Consider the following 23,203-nt stretch of genomic DNA (forward strand, 5'->3'; position numbering starts at 1 on the left):
ATGCTACCAGTAGTGACATTGGCCCTAGCCAAATGCAAAACTAGTGACAGTCAGAAAAGATGAATAGGGAAAAAAATGTCAGTGACCTCCACCTGTAAAACCATTCCTGTTTTAGGGGTCATCTCATTATTGCACATCTAGTGCACCTGTTGTTAATTCCACCAAAGCAGCTGAAACTGATTAACAACCCCCTCTGCTACTTAACTGACCAGATCAATATCCCAGGAATTTAATTGGCTTGATGCTATACACTGATTAAAATGTGTTCCTTTAATTTTTTTGAGCAGTGTATGTATATGCTCTGTATGCCTGCCATCTCTTCCAAAGGCATTTTGGGTGATGACTTGCATCAAAAAAGACATGTCTGGTATCCCTCTGGATCTGCATGCTTCTGCAAGTTTGCTTACAGTTTTAATGATAGAGGTCACATGGAATAGTATCCAAGAGCAACATAATATTTTTTTTTTTTTTACACAGACACATTTTCCTGTACAGGGAATAAGTAGTGTTTTTTTACATATTTTCTTTTATGTACCTGTATCAGGGGTGTATTTACAACAAGGCAAACAAGGCATTTGCCTAGGGCGGCATGTTTCGGGGGGGCAGCACTGCCCCTTGGAAGAAGGGACACACGCGGCATGGGGACCTGATGGGCTCTGAGAGAGGCTGCGGGTTTCATGACGGTGTATGCACAGCTCGACTCTCATTCCTGGAGATGTCTGGAGCTGTGAAGGTGAGTGTCTTTCTCTCTCTCGCCATGGGGGATGGTGGCTGGTGTATGGGGAGCAGTGGTAGTGGAAGGCTCAGGTGGGGGGCAGGGTGCTCTTGGTCAATGTCAAGCTCTTTCTGCCGGGGGGGTTGGGTGTGCCAATTTTTGTGTTGCCTAGGGCAGCACAAAACCTAAATACACCACTGACCTGTATAGTGACATTTTTAGGTGTGTGTCTGAATATGCTAGTCTTAATGTAAATAACAGTTCACAACATATTTGTCAGCAAAAAAGAAAGGAAACAAGCATTTGCAAAACGTTGATCAACAATACTGTAGCATGACCGGTATATTGGAACACAAACTAGCAAAAGTATACTGTTTGTTAAATGGCAGGAATGTTGGAGAGATGTGCAGCAGTGCCCCCCCCCCCCCCCCCCCGCACACCCACAGTACTAGACTATTTTGCGCCCTAGGCAAGACCAGCTACTTGCACCCCCCACCCCCCCCAGAAAAGAAAATAAAGCAACTTCATCTGTAGTTCTACTTCACCCTTCCTAGCCCATATCCTCTTTCTCCTCCAATGTTCCACCCTAGCACAAATCCTCTCCCCCTAAATCCCACCTCCTACCTCCTAGCACAAATCTCCCTAAATCCCTCCTCCTAGCACAACCCCCTCCAAATTACACTTCCCTGCACAAATCCTTCCTCCCCACCCAAAACCCCCCTCCTAGCACAACCTCTCCTAATCCCCCCTCCTAGTACAATCCCCCCCCCCAATACACCCTCCTAACACAAATCCCCCACATTAACACAAATCCCCCAAAACCCCTCTCCTAACAAATCCCCCCATCTCCTCTCTTAGCACAAATCCCCCCATCCCACCTCCCAGCACCAATCCTCTTCCTTTAATGCCCCCACGTAGGACAAATTCCCCCAAATCCCTCCTTTAGCTAAAACCCCTCCAAATTACTTTTCCGAGCATAAAATCCTCCCACCTTACCTCCATCCCCATTAACCTTCACAATGTAAGGGTGATCCTGTGTCATCTGCTTTATGGAGGATCACTCCACTGACAGGAGAGGAGAGCACAGCCCAAACCTCCTGGCTCTCTTGTCATTTCTCCTTTTCAAGCTTTACTGCTCCAAGCTGGTCTCCCTATGTCCCAGCCGTGAGTGTGGGGATGGAGGAAGTCACTCAGCGACCAGGCACAGCATCCACGGAAACAGCGCCCTGGGGGGGGCACAACTGAAATAAAGTGGGGCGTAGCCCAACCCAGCACCCCCTTAGATCTGGTCTTGTTGGAGAGTAGGGAAACCAACGGCCATTGCTATGCCCTAGGTGGCAGTGCGCCCTAGGCATCTGCCTAGTTCACCTAGTGGTAGTGCTGAAATATGTTAGTATTAGAGATGAGCGAATCGAACATGACGAAGTGGAATTCGTTCCGAAGATTTGGAAAAATTCTATTCGCGACGAATCCGAAGATTAGCAAACTTCGGATGCACGAATCAAATTTTCCCAAAAATGGCGGCGACATGTGTGGCGACGGAGAAAATGGACAGAGAAGATGGGGCGGGGATCTCTGGGAAGGCGCGCAGACAAGGCGCGCTGACCCATAATGCATTCATGACATGTGATCGCATTAGCCAATCAGCAGCCAGCCAGCACTTTGTAATGGTGGAGCTATAAATCGCGGCCATCTTAGAATTCTCCATTAGCCTCCGGTCATTCAAGAGAGACAGACCTGTGTGTATTAAGGGACAGAGTTAGGGCCACAGAGACTTTAGGGCCACAGAATCGTTACTCAGGGACACAGAATCGTTACTCAGGGACACAGAATCGTTACTCAGGGACACAGTGTTCAGTGTTGTGCGCATTAAGCCAGACACCAAAGGGCAGCACAGACCTGTTATTACTCGCTCAAGCATGGCTGAACAAAACCAGTCTCTACCACAAATTGGACCCAGACCTGCCCAGGGTCTCGTAACTAGATTGCACGGAGGAGTAGAGTCCGTTATCGGAATTAAATAGACAAAACGCCACACCAAAAAGAGTGGCCATTTCCAACACTTATTCCAGAAAGAGGAACAACCCGTTTCATATACGGCCCGTAGACGTTTCACGTCTGCCACATTCAGTCGATTTAAGACGCAAACTCCACTTCCTGTGGTCTCTGACCGTCGATATACCTTTAAGTGTCAGCTTTGAAGCTATATTCCCTCCGGAGCACTGACACTGGTGCCCTTCCGTCAACATGCCTTTAAGTTTCAGTTTTCAACCATATTCCCCACAGAAGCCAAACTCTTGGGTATCCCAGAAGCTGCTCAGCGGGTCAGGGCAATAAAGCTCCCGGTTCGCAGGTTGTTCCGTCTTATGGATGGAAGTACGACGGTATATGATCTTCTTCGCACCCACGGCATTACCTCATAAAATTTCTGCATTGCATCTGCAATCACAACGCTGACTTCCCGGATCGCCACTCAGCCATTGGACTCTTGATAGTCGTCTCCCCACACTGCTGCTGGGGGGACTTTTTAACCTAGGCCTGTGTATGGCCTTCAATTGAAGCTGCTTCCCCTCCGCCACTCTGCCATTGGACTCTTGATAGTCGTCTCCCCACGCTGCTGCTGGGGGGACTTTTTAACATAGGCCTCTGTATGGCCTTTAATTGAAGCTGCTTACGCTCCGCCACTCTGCCATGGGCCTCTTGGGTATCCCAGAAGCTGCTCAGCGGGTCAGGGCAATAAAGCTCCCGGTTCGCAGGTTGTTCCGTCTTATGGATGGAAGTACGACGGTATATGATCTTCTTCGCACCCACGGCATCACCTCATAGAATCTCTGCATTGCATCTGCAATCACAACGCTGACTTCCCGGATCGCCACTCAGCCCCTGGACTCTTGATAGTCGTCTCCCCACACTGCTGCTGGGGGGACTTTTTAACCTAGGCCTGTGTATGGCCTTCAATTGAAGCTGCTTCCGCTCCGCCACTCTGCCATTGGACTCTTGATAGTCGTCTCCCCACGCTGCTGCTGGGGGGACTTTTTAACATAGGCCTCTGTATGGCCTTCAATTGAAGCTGCTTACGCTTCGCCACTCTGCCATGGGCCCCTGTACCGCCTCCTCTTGCTGCTGCCAGGTCCAGAGTGTGTCATGGGTCCCTGTACGGCCTCCCATTGCTGCTGACTTCATCGCCAGACTCTGCCATGTGCCACTTTCAGGTCTCCTTACACTGTTGGTGGGTTCCATTTTGTGATAGGGTGCTGTATGGCCTTCCATTGCTGCTGCCTCCACCGCCACCCTGCGCCATGTGCCTCTGTCGTCTGCTCACGCTGCTGACGGCTTCCGCTTTTTAACCGAGGCCTGTGTTTGGCTTCCGAATACTGTTGCATCCACCGCCACCCTGCGCCATGTGTCTCTGTCGTCTGCTCACGCTGCTGACGGCTTCCGCTTTTTAACCTAGGCCTGTGTATGGCTTCAGAATAATGCTGCCTACACCGCCACCCTGCGCCATGTGCCTCTGTCGTCTGCTCACGCTGCTGCCAGGTCCATACTGATTCATGGCCCCCTGTACCGGCTCCTCATGAATGTGGTTCAGCGGGTTTGCATCACTTAACGGCAAATCGTTGACAAACGCTGGGACGTTCAGTGTTGTGCGCATTAAGCCAGACACCAAAGGGCAGCACAGACCTGTTATTACTCGCTCAAGCATGGCTGAACAAAACCAGTCTCTACCACAAATTGGACCCAGACCTGCCCAGGGTCTCGTAAGTAGATTGCACGGAGGAGTAGAGTTCGTTATTGGAATTAACTGTGAGGGACTTTTAAACCTAGGCCTGTGTATGGCCTTCAATTGAAGCTGCTTCTGCTCCGCCACTCTGCCATTGGACTCTTGATAGTCGTCTCCCCACGCTGCTGCTGGGGGGACTTTTTAACATAGGCCTCTGTATGGCCTTCAATTTTAGCTGCTTACGCTCCGCCACTCTGCCATGGGCCCCTGTACGGCCTCCTCATGCTGCTGCCAGGCCCGTAATCTGCCATGGGCCCCCGTACCGACTCCTCATGCTGCTGCCAGGCCCATAATCTGTCATGGGCCCCTGTACCGCCTCCTCATGCTGCTGCCAGGTCCAGAGTGTGTCATGGGTCCCTGTACGGCCTCCCATTGCTGCTGTCTCCATCGCCACACTCTGCCATGTGCCACTTTCAGGTCTCCTCACACTGCTGGTGGGTTCCATTTTGTCATAGGGTGCTGGATGGCCTCCCATTGCTGCTGCCTCCACCGCCACACTGTGGCTCCACACTCTGGTTTTGGCCCCGTGACTGCCCAAATGAGTGAAGTGTGCGGTGATTCTAAGATCGACGGCACTCATCTGCATGTCATACTGACTGACAGTATTATTTCTCTTCCCCAGCAGACTCCAAGGGCATTTAAATTAAAGGTACAGTGTTCTGCACTAATATAAAGGCTCTCTGAAGCCTAGAAACACCCTTTTTATAAGTTAAATTCGCAGCGAATATATTCGGCTCGAAGCGAATTTATTCCGCGAATTCGGCGAATCAGCCGAACCGAATTTTTGAATAATTCGCTCATCTCTAGTTAGTATATCTAACACTCTACTCCCCAGATTAACAATGCTGCTGTCCAAATGTGTTTCTGTTGCTCCTTCATCCAGAGTGAGGGTGCCCTAATAAAAGGAGTTGTGTTACTGGCCAGATCACCAGGTGAAAACAGAGGGGGGAAAAAGCCTAAAAAAATGAATGCAGCCACCACATCTAACAATTGGCAAGCTGAAATATATTACATTCTTGGTTTTGGGTCTAATATTGTTTTAATAGATATATGCAGATCAAAGTGCATCCTTTTGATCTGAAGATGAATTAAACTAAAGGAAAAACAAAAGTAACAAAAATGTTACATTGTATCTCTGAATCATCTTTGAAACAGTTTATAAAAACTGTACTTCAGTTGCTGTCTGTGTGTAGCACGTCCAACAACTGTTGAAATATGTCATAGGTACCGTTTAAGGCTCGGTTCACACTGCTGCAACCCCTTTGTCGTGCGATTTTCAGTGCACCTATTCAGTGTGACTTGCTTGGGACCTGTATGTGACTTGGGGAGTGTGCGGCACTCAATTTTGCATCAAAGTATTGCAGGAATCTTTTTAAAAGTCACTGCAATTTGAGTCACATTGATTGGAACCGACAAAATTTAACCGCCTCCCGCCTGCCATATAAGAAAATGATGGACGGGCGGTGGTTCTCTTGTTCTGGGAGGACGTCATATGACGTCCTCCCACTCTAACAGCACGTGCGCGCCCCCGGGGGAGAGCAGCACGGCGATCGGTAGGACACAGCGAATCACCAATCAGCGAAAAGAGCCGATGACGTCGGCTCTGTCATGTGATCAGCTGTGTCCAATCACAGCTGATCGCATGTAAATAAGGCAGTGCCGGTTATCGGCATTCCTCTCCTCAAGAGTTGTCACACTGACAGCTCGTGAGGACAGGAGAGCTGGTAACGGCATTCCTAAGAGGGGACATCTACACTGATCATCAGTGCTCTGATCATCAGTGCTTTGATGATCAATGTAGCCCCATCAGTGCCACCTGTCAGTGTCCATCAATGCCACCTGTCAGTGTCCATCAATGCCACCTGCCAGTGCCCATGAATGCCACATATCAGTGCCCATCTGAGCTGCTTTCCGGTCCCAACTATCAGTGCCAGTCAGTGCCAACTATCATTGCCACCTGTCAGTGCTGCTTAACAGTGCCAGTCAGTGCCGCCTAACAGTGCCAGTCAGTGCTGCCTATAAGTGCCGCCTATCAGTGTCATATATGAGTTCTGCTTTTCAGTGCCCATCAGTGATGCCTGCCAATGCCCATCAGTGCAACCTGCCAGTGCCTCCTCATTAGTGCCCAGTGCCACCTATCAGTGCCCATTAGTGTAGCCTCATTAGCGCACATCAGTGAAGGAGAAAAATTACTTATTTACAACATTTTATAACAGGAACTAAGAAAAAAATCTTTTTTCCAAAGTTTTCAGTTGTTTTTGGTTTGTTTATCAAAAAATTAAAAACCAGAAGTGATTAAATACCACCAAAAGAAAGCTCTTTCTGTCTCACAAATTTTTAAAAAATTTCATATGGGTACAATGTTGCATGACCGCGCAATTGTCATTCAAAGTGTGACAGCGCTGAAAGCTGAAAATTGGCCTGGGCAGGAAGGGGGTGAAAGTGCCTGGTAGGCAAGTGGTTAAATGAAGAGTTCAATTGCCCTGCAACGTTTGCATCCAAAATAGTAGCAGTGTGAACCAGGGCTAAAGCTGCCATCCTTTAGAACTCTGATTGTTATCTACAGCAAAAAAAAACTAGAGTGTAATGCCCTTTGCTCTGATGATTTTATGTTACAGAACCTGGGAGTTAACAGTTTAGAGCAGCTGTGCAGGAACTTTGCCAATGAACAAATCCAGTGGCACAGCATGGAGAGACTGCTGTCTCAGGAACAGGTACTTGGGGCAAGTATGGGTATGCAGTAAATATTAAGCTCATATCAGTGCAGATCCTTTAATGCTGTTTTCCATGGAAGGCTGAATATGCCAAAGACGGCTTATGCTGGATCCCACTCTCCGCAGAGGGACATGCTTCCTGTTTGGGGGTCCTGACCGATCGCCCCCATGGAATTTTTCACATTTTGGAGGAACAAACTGAATTGACACAGGTAGGTTGTGGAACAAAATATGTGGTTGTGCACTGATCTGTATTTAATAAATCCTTTGAACATAGGAGAACTTACATACTGTTAGGGTCCTTTCACATGGGCGTTCCATTTGTCCCTTTTTTCATTTGTCCATTTACGGATGAAAAAGGGACACCCATGTATTTCTATGGACTAGCGGATGTAAATGGATGATCATCCGTTTACATCCGTTAATGTCAACATCTGTTAACATAATTTTTTTTACCGGAAGAAAATCCTATTTTACTTCCGTAAAAAAAATGAACGGATGTAAATATATGTAAACCAGGGGCGGACTGACCATTTGGAAACTCGGGTACTGCCCGAGGGCCCGGGGACAGTAGGGGGCCCCATGAGATGCCCCTGGTACCTTTTTTTTTTTATAGGCTTTTTTGAGTTTGGGCAAGGACACAGGGGCCCCATGATCCCCTATTGCCCGGGGGCCCCATGAGTTGTCAGTCCACCCCTGATGTAAACAGATCAAAAACGGATGTAAACAGATATGAAAATGGAGGTAAAAGTGAAGTCTTGATCTGTTTAGCTCCGATTTTGAAAAAAGTCACTGAACTGATGAAAAAAACTAAACGCCTGTGTGAAAGGACCGAAATGCAATAGAACATTTTGTGAATTCTGTTAATTAGGTGAAGATTCATCTATAACCATTGTACCCATGCTTGAAAACTGCCTTCTGCTTAATGGAGAACTAAAGACTTTTTAAAACATCAACCTAAAGTAAAGGATCTTACCAGTTTGTGTTACTGTATTTAAAACCTTGTTTCTATGTATGGTTCATGAATACGTAAATAATTCTGTGGGAACCAAGTTTGCTTTTGCATATCATTTCACTGCAAGCCTGCTTGACATGATCTGTGTGACATAGGCTACGTTCACACTAGCTTTGTCAGCAGGCATCAGACAGGCGTTTGGGAAGCGTTTTTAAAATCCTGCACATGGCAGGACACAGTGTTGTTCACACTGAAGCATTAACATCGCGTTGCGGCAAAATTGACGCCTCATGTAGAGTCAGGAGGAGTTGAAGCCTCCCATTCAAGTCTATGGTGATCCTTCTCAAATGTCTTGCAGGCGTTTGCGAGGTGTTTGCGGAGCGGTAATAGAATTAAACTTCATTATAGGCGTTTGTGGTGCGGTTTTAACGCTTTGCAAACGCCTATCAAATGCCTCAAAAACACGCATAGGGCATTTGGAGAACATTTAGCCAAGATATGTAGCAGAATACATTTCGGTCTAAATTTTTGATTTTTTTTTACTGCAAATGGTAAGGGTATGTGAGCGCACTAAAATTGGGAAGAGAACAGCAGCTGTGCACAAAAGGTAACCAAATAAAAACCATAATCAAACAATGTAAAAGGAGAGTGCAGCGTTAAAAATACTATAATGATAAGATTCTATTATAAAAGTATAAAGTCCATATAATGAATAAAAATGACATAAAAGGTATAAATGGTTAGCAGTTCAAAGGTGACTTTCAGTGCTCCAAAAATGCCAGTTTCCTTGATAAGTCGGTGCTTGTGCATTTAATTATGGAAGAAATGCGCACTCACCAGACGCGCAGTATAAATGTGCATATAGATAAATATCCAGATGTCATCAAGGGATCATCCGGAGAAGGCCAGGTGTAGGATTAACTTCACTCTAAGGGTGGATGGATCCTGGGGCTTTAAATGGTGATCCCTGGACAGCCAGAGCTCCCCTTAAGGGATGGATGGGTGCAGCTCACAGGTTGTATAGGAGGCTCCCTCTCTGGATACTGGATGCTGGGTTGATCTGGGCGTCTGAAAATCAATACTCCTGATATAATGTTTCGAAGATCTCACCACATCACACCGTCTGTTATTCAACTATTTCTGGAGAGTCGGAGTTCTGTGGTGAGGCTAAGATTACCATGAGTTTGCATTTTTAGTCATGGTAGTGGTAGCTTCCATATTTTCTGTGATAGTAGAAATCACAAGGGCCCATTTGGATTTGCAAAAATTTCATTCCAATTGATTTGTATTCATATTTTGGTGTATGAATTGATTTTTTTCACATCTGATTATGATTATGTAGCACAGAACTAATTACCATATACACTATTTCAAGAAGTCAAAAATATTGTATTTAGTTTTCAAAATTGTTGGTCTTTTTTTGTTTATAGCACAAAAAATAAAAAATGCACAGGAGATCAAATACCCTCAAAACAAAGCTCCCTTTGTGGGAAAAAAAAGGATGTAAATTTCATTTGGGTGCAGCGTTGTATGACCGCACAGTTGTCAGTTAAAGTAATGCAGCGCCGTATCGCAAAAAATGGCCTGATCGGGGGGGGGGGGGGGGGGTAAATCCTCTGGAGGGCAAGTGGTTAACTCATAATTATGTGAGGTAAATACTGTGAATTTGGTACATGCGTGAGGTAAATACAGCAATTTTGGTAACTATGTGAGGTACTGTTAAATGCGTGAGATAAGTGCAGTAAATTTGGTAAGTATGTGAGCTAAATACATCAAATTTGGTAACTATGGGGTCAATTCACTAAGAGTTAAATAATGACTGAAAAAATGCAGGAAAATAACGCATGTGGTAAATCTTTTGCAAATTTGCAATTCATTATGAATTTTGCTGTAAAAAGTCATGCAGTAAAATATCTTTATTGTGGTAATAACTGCATATTTTCAAGTGGTAATTTATCACACGGTAGCTGGTTGTTAACTGATTCCCGTCCGCCCTATAGCAGAAATACTGCTACAGGGTGGCACAGGTGTGCAAAAATATGTAAATATACGCGCATTTGCATTTCCGGGTAGGTCACAAAGGGGGGTAAATCCTCTGGAGGGCAAGTTGTTAACTCAATGCATCTTTTATATTTGACTATACATTGGGTATTATATTGTTTGCTGTGCAGGGGCGGACTGACAACTCATGGGGCCCCCGGGCAATAGGGGATCATGGGGTCCCTGTGTCCTTGTCCAAACTCAAAAAAGCGTATGAAAAAGGTACCAGGGGCATCTCATGGGGCCCCCTACTGACCACGGGCCCTAGGGCAGTGCCCGAGTTTCCAAATGGTCAGTCTGCCCCTGGTGCTGTGTGTTTTCACCAAATTCATTTTAGTGTATATTTTCTGCCACCATTTAATTCTACATGGCAGGGTTAATATTCCTGTATTATACATGAGGACTTTGAGACCACACCCACATACCATACGTAGCTGAGGGTGGAGGAGGAGTGTGTCAGAGTCAGGCAGAGCAGGGGTGTAATGCAGGCCATACATGGGTCGAAGCCCCGAACGATTTTTCGTCCGAAAATCGAAAACTTTGTTCACCCGGTAATCCGATGGTGCAATCAATGATTTCGAAAATCGGCCAACCAAGTCATAAAGTTCACCCCATATAATGGGTGAAACTTCTGTTCCTTCCAGGTCACGGCTCATACGCATAAATTTTTTTGGGAAAAACGATCGTACGATTTGACCATCATTGAGTTGAAAATCGGTAGTTTTTCATGAATTTTCCAACATGCCCAATCACCGAAAAGGAAAGGAACCACAGAAATTGTCCGGTGCCATTGACCCACTAACAGAGCGAAAATCGGCCAATTATTCTTAGGTCCGATTTTTGGACGAAAAATCGGTCGAATTTCAACCCATGAATGGCCGGCCTAAGTACTACAGTCTGTCATTTAACTCCTAGATATAACTATCTATCTATCTATCTATCTATCTATCTCGGTCCTGAACAGAAACATTTGTTCACCCCTGGTTCACATATATGCGCCCGTGCAGGCCACATTTTGCGCGGGCACGAAAACCCATTCATTTGAATGGACTCTCGTGCCCCAGGACACGCAGGGAAGAAGTCTCTGAACTTCTTCTGAAAACACAGCCCGCACGGGAACCTCGGTTCCCAGTACAGTTGCGTTTTCCAGTTCGGGCAGCATGCCATTAGAAATAATGGCACCCGCCCTCAGGTCCGCATTCCTCTGTGCGAGTGGTGTGGCTGCACGGATTTTCGTGCGGATCCGCAGCCGCATGACCTGCACATATGTAAACCTAGTCTTAGAGAGCAGGGTTGGCTGGAAATTCTGGAAAGCTCCAGGTCTCTGTGTCTGGCAATTGATTCTTCTGAAAAGAGAGCAGCTAGCTGCAGTTGTCCTCTTAGCCAATCCCAGGAGAGCATTCTAGAAGCGGGAACAGCGGTGCGGTGAGCTGAGTGACGCTGGGGGGGGTCAGTTCACTTAGCCCTGGTTCACACTGAACGCGGCTTTGAAATTGCGCTACTTCTCTTGAAGTAGCGTGATTTCAAAGCTGCTGGTCAGTGTGATTTCATGCTTGCCTGACATCTTCATGCACCGTTGTCTATGCAATTCGCACACGATAACGCCAAAAATAGCGCGGGAACCTTTCTTCAAAATCGGTGCCGCACCGCAAAATCTGAATCGCACCGATTTGAACTGTACCATAGTCACAAATAGATTGCGTCTTGCCGTGCGATTCGGAACTATCAAATCGCACGACAAGTTGCACCGATGTGAACCAGGGCTAAGAGATAAATACCACATGAACGTTCGTCTTATAACTCCTGCAGTATTTATTTCAGAATTGGTCAGTTCTCTATACATTGTGCCTGATATAACGAAGGCATTCAATATTTCTGTTTTGAGATATTTTTGTTTACCCCAGGTTCACACCTAAGCGTTTTCCGCAGCATTTTGCAGAAAGACAGTACAGACCCTTTAACATGATTTCCTATGGGACAGGTTCACATCTTCGTGTCTTCATCCAATGCGTTTTTTGGAAAGGGTCAGGGACTTTTTTGACCGCAAAAAGTTGCGTTTTTGATATTGTAGACTTCAATGGAAATGCTGCAGAAAAGCGTGTAGTGCGTTGTTGCTGTATTTTTGATATGTTTTGTGTTTTAATTCTGCCTAGCAAGAAGAAAAATTTTCAAAAATAGAACAAACGCCCCGCAAAACATGTCAAAAACACAGGTACAAAAACGCAACACAAAACGCAAAGCAGAAACGGGTAAAACGCAACCTGCCTAAGTGTTATTTATACCATAATCTATAATTAGTTTTTTCACAGCCTTACCTTGCCACAGAGGGAGATTGTTCTGTGAATGAGGGCACACAAATTGTGAAATATGAAATACTAGTGTGCCTTTATGCACAGAAGCAGGGCCGTGGATAAGGGGGTACCACCAGTCCTCCTGTACAGGGCCCAGGCAGCTGGGTAAATCAGATGTGCATAGGGAGGGTGATTGGCATGGTGGGAGTGCACATCCTGGAACCGATCGCCTGTATGGTCCTCTCTGCAGCAGCTGAAGACTGTCTTCCTCCTCTCCTCCTCTACCCCCTGCTGGCATTCAGCTGCAGACAGAACCATACAGGGGATGGATTCCAGTAATCCTCTGTTGAACCCATCATCCTCCCTGTGCACCATACAGTACCCCATGTTGACCAGGCCCACCAGTGCTCCTTGGTGCCCTTCTCTCTCTCCCATCGCTAACTGCAAACACACAATAGGATCCTTCAGAATGATGAACACAATAAGTGATCGTTGCCAATTACTCAACTGTGTTCATTCATAACTGAAGCATAGTAAGCTGTCTTTTTTTTGGGGGGGGGGGCTGTCAGGTTTGCTGTGAGGGTCCCCATGGTTTCTAACAGCAGACCTGCACAGAACTATCTCCTTCTATACAATGTTACAACTGATTTATATTTCTCAGCTAAGGACATAAGGCCCCATTCACACCTGTATGTTTTAGATGCAGTGCGTTAAAAAAAAAGGCCTGTGGTAAAACACCTAAAACGTGGTATTTACCTCACATATTTACCAAAGTTGCTGTATTTACCTCACATAGGGGTCAATTCACTAAAGGTTACCGCATGCGATGAAACAGTCATGTGACTGACTTGCATAAAGTATTGCATGCGGTAAAAAATGTCCATTTCACAAAAAAGTAACAATTCTGAGGTATTTACGCAAAATTAAAAATGTGTCAGTAAATACCACAAAAAAATGTGCGGTAAGCTGTTAAGTCCAATTCACAAACAGAACAGAAAGTTAAAAAAATGCGATATTTATCACCAGGGTTTTGCTGGTGGTATCACATGCAGTAATTTTTCAGATGCAGCATGGGGGTCCTCCCCCAAACGATACCAGGCCCTAGGGGTCTGGTATGGATTTTACGGGGGAACCCCACTCCAATTTTTTTTTTTAAAAACTGCGTGGGGTCCCCCCCAAATCCATTTCAGACCTAAAATCCTTTAAGGTGAGGGAACCCCTTTGCAGTTTTCTTTTTTAAATTTGTGGTATTTACCTCACATTTACTAAATGTGTGGTATATACCTCACGGATTTTCTAAAATTGCTGTATTTACCTCACATATTTACCAAGTTTGCTGTATTTATCTCATGTATTTACCAAATTTACAGTACTTACCTCACATATTCCCCACGTTTACAGTATTTACCTCACATATTTACCAAATTTACAGTACTTACCTCACATATTCCCCACGTTTACAGTACTTACCTCACATATTTACCAAATTGACAGTACTTACCTCACATATTTACCAGATTTACAGTACTTACCTCACATATTCCCCACGTTTACAGTATTTACCTCACATATTTACCAAATTTGTGGGATTCACCTCACACATGTAGCAGATTTGCAGTATTTACCTGCCATATTTACCACATTTGCAGTATTCATCCCACATATTTTCCATATTTTTGGTGTTCACCTTACATTTTTATGAAATGTATGTTTTTTTACCTCAAATTCAAGTTTATTACTTTGATGAATTGACTCTTTTATTATTGCATGCAATTTTTCTATTTAAAAAATTAATATTCCATGCAATAATCATTAGTGAATTGCCCCCACAGTCTTTTTCTGTGGCAGTTGATTGACGACTCATTTATACTAGCAGCAGCCCTTGCCACCCCTCTGAAAGGTGGCAGATTGCTTTTCAGGGTGTGGTTGCTTTACCCTAAAAACCCTTTATCGCCGCATTGCAGTCATGTGCATTCCACGCAGGGAGGTTCTGGAATGGCCTCATTTGCTTGAGGTTACATTTGGCTGAAGTACTGCCTGCTGAATGTGGCGAGGGGGGTATCATTTTTGCTGCATCATATTTACAAACCACCTCCAGCCATTTTGTTAGGTTAAGGGGGTGGTAAAACCATATCTCAAACTGCCTATTTGTACCATCACCTGTCTGCACGTCTGAATAAGCCTTAGGGCTTCACGCACGCCACCACAAGATGGGCACACAGCGTACATTTGGTGTATCATTCTGCTTGGGAATCAGAGGTGCAGTTCACAGCCCACTGCCAGCAACCTGTAAAAATCAATGACAGGCTGGAATGCGCAGAAACAGACATACGCACATCCAAGTGTACAGAGACGCATGCGCTGTCCCAACCACAGACCGGCTGCTGTCCCAAGTAATGTTTTATACAGAAATGTATATATTTGGTAATGTTTTGTAAAGCAAGCAAGTCATTATGTATTATTTTTTTTATTTTATTGTGAGTTGTAGGATAAGTATAACATAGATATATTTATTTATATATATTTTGCATTAAAAAAATTATTTTCAGGTGAAAGCTTTTTCCAACCAGGTATCTCAGGAAAAGAACAGCCAGCTCGCAAACTTCCTTGTTTTTCATCCATCTAATTGAACACACAAGATAACAGCTACATAAATAGAAGCTCAGGAGGAAGTACACAGCATGTTGCATCCATGACTACCTCTAAAGATTACAAATACTGAAATACGAAAACGTATCACTTTACCATTTAACTACTTCCCTACCGGGTCAACTTCAACATTTCTCACCTACATGTAAAAATCTTTTTTTTTTTGCTAGAAAATTACTTAGAACCCCCAAAACATGATACATTTTTTTGTAAAAGAAGAAAGAAAAAGAGAAAAGAATAATGCAGCACTAAACAACACTAGCTCAAAATATAAATTACCTTATGAGTAAAAAATCATCAAAACATAAAATACAAAAAATTTGTGCAAATATTATATGTGCAGAAAATCACCTCCAATTACTGTTCTATAATTGATGTCCAAAATAAACATCAATCCATATATCATAAATGAACTGAAATTACATAAAGTAAATCATCAAGCAGTGTTGAAAAATAGATATCTCACGTGGAAGAAAAATATATTTGAAATATATTCTTAAAATATTAAAAAAAAAAAATTAAAAAAATATATATATATATATATATATATATATATATATATATATATTATACGCACTGTATGTTGAAATGCGTTTTTATTACAAAATATATGAAAAATATTTTTAAATATACATTTTCATAATATTAATATTTTTAGATATATTTCACAATGACAAAATAGGGTAATAAAGATTGATTAAGTTTATAATGCAGTTTGCCTAGTAAGGTATATATTCAGTAACATATATGACATAGGTTTGTGGTACTGTGTAAGGATATCGAAGTTGATATATAGGATATGGAATACAGCTGATCCGATTAGCAACGTCTGACAGACAGAAAGTTTATACTTACGTGGATACACATGGGTAAACACTGGGTTTAATTACAGATACTAAAAATCACTAAGAAAATGGCCGCGCCCATGTGGTCTTCAATAAAATGGCGGCCGTGATATATATAATAACATAGGCGAGTTGTGATGTCCAATCATTTTCCCCCTGATGAAGTCACGTGACCCTGTGATGCAACGCGTAGGGGGGGGGGGGCTCTGACGTCACGACGTTGCATCGGAGAGGCTCGGCGATTCCAGCAGAGGCAGACAGAGAGGCAGAGGCAGAGTATATTATACCCGCTGCTGATCTGTATTATAAAAGTGCCACATACTGCTGTTTATTACCGCATCTGGCAGCAATAAATTACTATTATACAAAAGGATAAGGCACCATGGTCTTTCTTCTTTTTTTCATTTGATCTATACTCCCCACACTGGTGAAAGGAGGATACGAGGAAGAGGTGTCCCCAGGAGGGGAAATGGGAGATTCTTATAGATCTTGCTAATACTCATTTATGAGCAGTTCACATGGAGAAAGAGGAGAGCACAGGAGGATTCTAATAGATCTACATTCTCTTTTGGAACATCTTACATATGAGTATTATCCCATCAATCCTGGAAAGATTAAAAGTTTATTTGCCTAAATATATTTAGGCAAATATTAAGGTGAGCGCATATTGAGATCACACGGCACCTGGAGAGAGGGAATAAGGAATTCACCTGCACATTGCACATATTTATAAAAGACTTTATTTATGCACTTTATTGATTGTATTTGCACATCCATTAATGAATTTGCACAAATATTGATTGATTGATCACATATGATATGGATCAGCACATATTATGGTTTTGATTCATTTATATTATATTTAATTTTAATTTATTTATAAGTCACAGTAATTAATTTGGTTTAAATTTTTATGTATCAATTAAGGTATTAATTTATGTATTTATAAGCGTGAGATAATTCATGATTAAGGATTTCAAAATAGGAGCACGGCACTATAAATATATATAATTGGATAATAGGAACACAATTAAGTGGGTTTGTGTAAGTGCCAGCGAACCAAGCACATTATACTAGTAGATAATTCTTAATAGTTCACTGAATACCTCATTCATAATAGCTCACAAGTATTCACTTTTTATAATACATTTTCAAATATACTGTATGTCTTTTAAAAATACAAATCTACATTTTTGGAATGCATTTACAAATATATGTAAAAATATATGTTAAAATTACTTTTTTATATGTTAAAAAAAATCTGAAGAATATATTTTAAAAATATATATTTTTTATATTTTTTTAAAATATTTTTTAGATATTTTGTAATATATAAAAAATGCATTTCAGCATTCAGAATATATATGTTCTGCATGTTACATATATTTAGCGCTGCACTATTCTTTTTCTTGTATGATTTTATAAGGTGTGTCACCTTTTTTTGGTGCTAGCAGCTACTTCTTATAAGCGCTCACATATATTTCTTCCCTAATTATATATTTTTTAACAGAGGCTCTAGAGAATAAAATGATGGGTTTTTATGCCACATGGTATTTGTGCAGCAGTTTTTTCGAATGCACAATTTTTTGGAAAAAATACACTTTAATGATTAACCGCCTCCCACCCACCATATAGTAATATGACGGACGCAAGGTGGTTCTCTCGTTCTGGGAGGACGTCATATGATGTCCTCCTATTCTCACCACGCATGCGCGGCTCCCGGAGCGTGCAGCGCGGCAATTGGATCACCGATCCACGGAAAGAGCCAAAGATGTCGGCTCGGTCATGTGATCAGCTGTGTCCAATCACAGCTGATCACATGTAAAAAGGGAAATGCCGGTTATCAGCATTTCTCTCCCCATGAGCTGTCACGCTGACAGCTCGTGAGGAGAGGAGAGCCGGTAATTAGTATTCCTTGGAGGGGACATGTACACAGATCATCAGAGTGCCCTGATGATCTGTGTAGCCCCAGCAGTGCCACCTGTCAGTGTCCATCAGTGCCAGCTCTCAGTGCTCATCCATGCCACCTGCCAGTGCCCATCTGTGCCACATTTCAGTGCCACATCAATGCCACATATCAGTGCCCATCTGAGCTGCCTTTCAGTGTCACCCATCAGTGCCAGTTAGTGCCACCTATCAGTGCTGCCAATCATTGTCACTTATCAGTGCCAGTCAGTGCCCATCAGTGATGCCTGTCAATGCCCATCAGTGTCACCTACCAGTGCCTCATCAATGCCACCTATCAGTGTCCATCAGTGCAGCCTATCAGTGCCCATCACTGCAGCCTCATTAGTGCACATCAGTGAAGGAGAAAAATCACTTATTTACAAAATTTTATAACAAAAACTAAAAAAACATTTTTTTAAAAAAACATTTCAGTGGTTTTTGGTTTGTTTAAGAAAAAATAAAAAACCCAGAGGTGATTAAATACCACTAAAATAAAGCTCTATCTGTCACAAAAAAATGATAAAAATTTCATATGGGTACAGTGTTGCATGACCGCGCAATTGTCAAAGTGTGACAGCGTTGAAAGCTGGAAATTGGCCTGGGCAGGAAGGGGGTATAAGTGCCCTGTAGGCTAGTGGTTAAATGTTGAATTTAATTAACCATTTGCCCTCCAGAGGATTTACCCCCCTTCCTGACCAGGCCGTTTTCTGTGATATGGCGCTGTGTTACTTTAACTGACAATTGCGTGGTCATGCAACGCTGCACCCAAAAGAAATGTGTTCTTTTTTCCCATAAATAGAGCTTTCTTTCGGTGGTATTTGATTGCCTCTGCATTTTTAATTTTGTGTGCTATAAATAAAAAAAGACTGAACATTTTTAAGAAAAACCAATATTTTTCACTTTTTGCTATAAAACATGTCCAGTGAAAAAAAATTAAAAATCTAATTTCGGCATAAAATTTAGGCCAAAATGTATTCTACTCCATGTCTTTGCTAAATAATTGGTTTACATGAAAGTTATAGCATCTACAAATGGTGGTATGGATACTGTAATTTATTTTTTTTAATTCTAGTAATGGCAGCGATCAGCGACTTATAGCGGGACTGCGGCGGGCATTCTGACACGGGGGGGGGGGGGACTGACTGTCAATGACATCTCCAGTGACACCAATACAGTGATCAGTGCTAATAAAAAGCACTGACACTGTACTAATGACACTGGGAAGAAGGGGTTAACATCTGTGGCAATCAAAGGGTTAACTGTGTGCTGTGTGTGTGTTTTACTATGCAAGTACGCTGCTTTCTAGAGCAATACAAAGCAGTGTGCAGGAGCTGACAGGGCAGAGATCTGTATTGTTTACATACAGTAGGTCTCTCCCCCCTCGGTGATACATGGTGATCATTGGGTACCGGCGGAGAATCACTGGCTGGAACCCAATGATTGATAGGTGAGGCCGCTAATGGCGGCGCGGGTAGGGCTTGCGCGCGCCCCCTACCTGGAGATGCAAAATCATGTATATATACGTGATTTTGGGCACCCCTGCCACCCTGTAGCAGTATTTCTGCTATAGGGCGGCAGGAAAGCGGTTAATTGGTCACATTCTCAATCCATCTGTAGCTTTGTTGTGTTTCTCTCAAAAATGCTGGGAATGCCATGTTTGGTGTTGCCCTGCTCATTGAATCTGTGATGCTCTTCGAACCTGCCCACAGGGCACCCCAGATTCCTACTTTGATTTTACATGTGTGTTTGGCTATTGACCTGGAATTCAGCTTTAATACAATACAGACATAAGGTAAGTACGGTTCTATAATTGATTTTACAACGGACAGTTAGGTAAAATGTTATTTTTGTACTTTGTGTTTTTTCTAGCTTTGTCCTCGCCAATTTCTGCATATAGAAAACTTACTGAATGCTGTTATCTTGTTACTCACCTGTCACACTGGCTGCACAATACTGCATTTCCTATTACCATACTGTAGCTACTTTGTTTATATGTTACCATTGTGATGATTTCCAGTTGCTGGGGCTTTTTTGTTCAGATTTGGTCTAAAACTATTACAGTCTAATAATGATGTCTTGGATTTATCCTAAATTCTTTTGATAAAATCGGTATAAAGTTATTTGCGTGGGTTTTAATGTTTGACATGTACAAAAAAAGTGTACTAGTACTCTTAAGTACATTTTTGGTGCAAATGGCTGTAAAAACGAATGGAGTGTACAAGATCTTAAGACTGGGTTCACACTACTGTGGTGCGGGACACCGCATGTAATTCACACAGGAGTCTCACTGCATTCCTGTGCGAATTACATCCAATGTCTGTGTGGTGCGATTTTAGCCATACATTTTGTATGGCTCAAATCGTATCACATCCACACCAAAAAGATGCAGGACCCTTTTTTTTCCCCACATCTGAATCGCATCGCATGGGTGTTCTCACCCTTGTGATGCGATGTCTGGTAATCGCATCACGTTTTGAAATTTGTTTTGGGATGTCATTAATTTAACATTGACACCCGCAGTAGATTGCATGAACACCATGCGACTGCAGTGTGGTGCGGGAAATGCACAGGATTTGCAGCGTTTCCTGCTCCGCATCAGTGTGAACCCGGGCTAAAAGAAAACAAAGCTGTAAATTGATAAAATATTACTTAGTGTTACTAAACCCACAACAGCAAAATCAGTCTGTATATGCAGTGAAGCATGCTGGTTATACTCACTGTGGAACCTAAGGGGTTAATCCCCTGCATTGTGTAAAAAGGCTGTTTGATTCTGTCTTCTCTGATCCTCCCCTTCTTCTTTTGTCCAAATCCATCTGCTGATAGTACAGAGCCATAGGAGTCACTCTGCACATGCTCACTTTGTTGTGTGCTGCTAGAGAGTTTTATTTTTTCTTGGGAGAGTGCATGTGATCAACACAAGGCCAATCAGCACTGTCCAGACAGAGGGTTAGGGGTCATGCAGCCTCATAGGACAGTCAGAGCAGAATGAAAACTCCTCCTACAAGCTTTAACCAGTGCTCTGCTGAACAATGATAGAAGTCACAAGACTGCTCTAACTGCTGATGAGAAAAGGTATTTATATTTACTAAAATAATTGCACTTCCATGTTGTGTGTACTGTGGGAGACCAGAAAACCTAAAATAAATAAAATAATTAAAATAAAATTTAAACCTAAAATAAATTTAAGTAAAAAATGTGTACTTTTTTCAGACTACCATTTTGTAAGGCAATATTATGTAAAATTGAGCTCCATGAGGATATAAAAGACACAAATGAATGCAGCCCTGTATTCCTAAAAGCAATTAAATGTAGTTTTAAAAATGAAAACAGTGTAAGTACCTGAATTTCACTTGGTATCACAGCAGTGCAGCAGTGCTCAGACTGGGACAGGGTGCAGCAGCATAAGGAGCTAATCATTTATGCTGCAGGGCTCATATGTTCTGCCCTGGTACCATATCACCAATTACATCAATCACATGCCCAGTAGTAGTAATTAATGGCTGCCATTCATGAAACCATTGCTTAATACTGTGAGCTCTGTGATTGATCACATGATGCAGGGCCAATCACAGCGGCCTGGTACCATGTGATAGATGTGGCCAATTACAGCTATGACACTATTAAACAATGGCATTATGAATGGATGCCATTATACAGTGTATACAGCAATCATAGTGTAAAGAAAATCACCTCCCCAGAGTAGTAAAGTGTCAGTATGTTGAAACTGCACTACTCTAGTGACAGTATGTAAAAGAATAATTGTTAAAAATATATATATACTTTTTTTTCATATACGGTCACCAGAGTAAGTGCAGTGTCACTATGGTGACATTATACTGCTGTGGCAGTGATCATGGAAAATGACTAACTGCTGTCAGCACTTGTGTCAGGACCTGGTTCACCTGCTGGTGCGAGTGGAACGCACATCCCAGAAGACACCAGTTTCACAAAGACTAAATATACACTAATTTGGGGTTATTTTACCAAAGAAATCTAGCATAATACATTTTGGCCCAAGTTTCTGAAGAAATATTATTAATTTGTAAAACTGTGTAACAGAAACGAAGAAAATATTTTGTTCTTTTAACATTGTTGGTATTTTTTCGCTTACATAAGAAAAAAACAGTGGTGATTAAATACTAGCAAAAGAAAGCTCTGTCTCAAAAAATGATAAAAATGTAATTTGAGTACAGTGTTGTGTGACTGAGTAATTGTCATTCAAAGTGTGACAGCACTGAAAACTGAAAAATAGCTTGGGAAGGAAGCATGTGAAAGTGTCCCGTCTTGAAGTGGTTAAAGGCTAAAAGTTTATTTTGCTTCAAACTTGACCAATTAAAATGCTTAAGCTATTAAAACATGCATATATTTTCTGCACCCTACTCACCCCCATTGAAACTTTCTGGCCCAACAGCACCTCATTCACCACTTATGGAATTATCGCAAACCCAAAATGTAGATTTTATGTTCTTTCCAAACACAAATCTGCTGTCTTTATCACTATTATCATGTCACCCTTCTAAGCCAAGCTAAATATTGGTGGTCTCTTAGCATTAATAAACTTCGGACTACTATAGAAAAACAGAATCTACAATGGGGCAATATAAAATCTTTTTTGTTCACTTATAACCATGGAGCACAGCTCACAACATCTCTTCTTCCTACAATTAAAGCAACTGAACATTTCTTACATTAGTATGTATTCCTATCTCTGTTCGCTGTGGGTGTTTTTGTGGTTTTGTTGTCTTTGCTTTGTGTGGGGTGCTTTTCACACTCTTAGGCTGGCCATATACTATACAGTTTTCTGTCCAATTTAGATTTACCTTCAACTATGTAGTGCAAGGGCTTGCCTAATTGGATACAATTGAAAGTGTTGTTTAGGTTTGACCTCATAATATATGGTTTTTGGTAAATCCAAAGCAAAATTCTCAAGAAAATTGTATAGTGTATGGCCAGCCTTACATTTGTTCACTTTTGGCACATGTGGGGTGTTTGGTCTTGTGTAGTGTTTTATTACTATTTTTTTTAGAGGCTATTTGGTACATTTTTATTTGTTGCTATGCTGTCCTAGCATATCACTTGTTTTATTTGTATGTCATGCTATTAATTATGGGTGGTTCATTTCTGCTTGGTGACTGCCATGTGCAATGGCGGTCATCTTGTGAGTTTGTATTATATGCTTTGTGTTTTCTACTCTTTCTGCATTATTGTGCAGGAGCTATTTCTAGATAACTTTATTGAAGCTAGGATGTAGTATATTTTGCTTCTT

General features: G+C 42.4%; 1 protein-coding gene across 1 annotated transcript in view; it reads left to right on the forward strand.

Moving 5' to 3' along the window:
• The window catches only part of LOC149444134 (unconventional myosin-XVB-like), a 94,241-nt gene that overhangs the window by 43,772 nt on the left and 27,266 nt on the right, over positions 1–23,203 (forward strand). Inside the window, exons 11-12 of the mRNA XM_089654926.1 lie at positions 7,115–7,210; positions 7,291–7,422. Coding sequence (XP_089511052.1) covers positions 7,115–7,210; positions 7,291–7,422 — 228 coding nt within the window. The remainder of the gene's footprint in view (positions 1–7,114; positions 7,211–7,290; positions 7,423–23,203) is intronic.

Source organism: Staurois parvus, unplaced genomic scaffold (genome assembly GCF_062004578.1).
Source record: "Staurois parvus isolate SC_StPar_1 unplaced genomic scaffold, SC_StPar_1.0 ptg000813l, whole genome shotgun sequence".
In the NCBI taxonomy this organism is placed as follows: Eukaryota; Metazoa; Chordata; class Amphibia; order Anura; family Ranidae; genus Staurois; species Staurois parvus.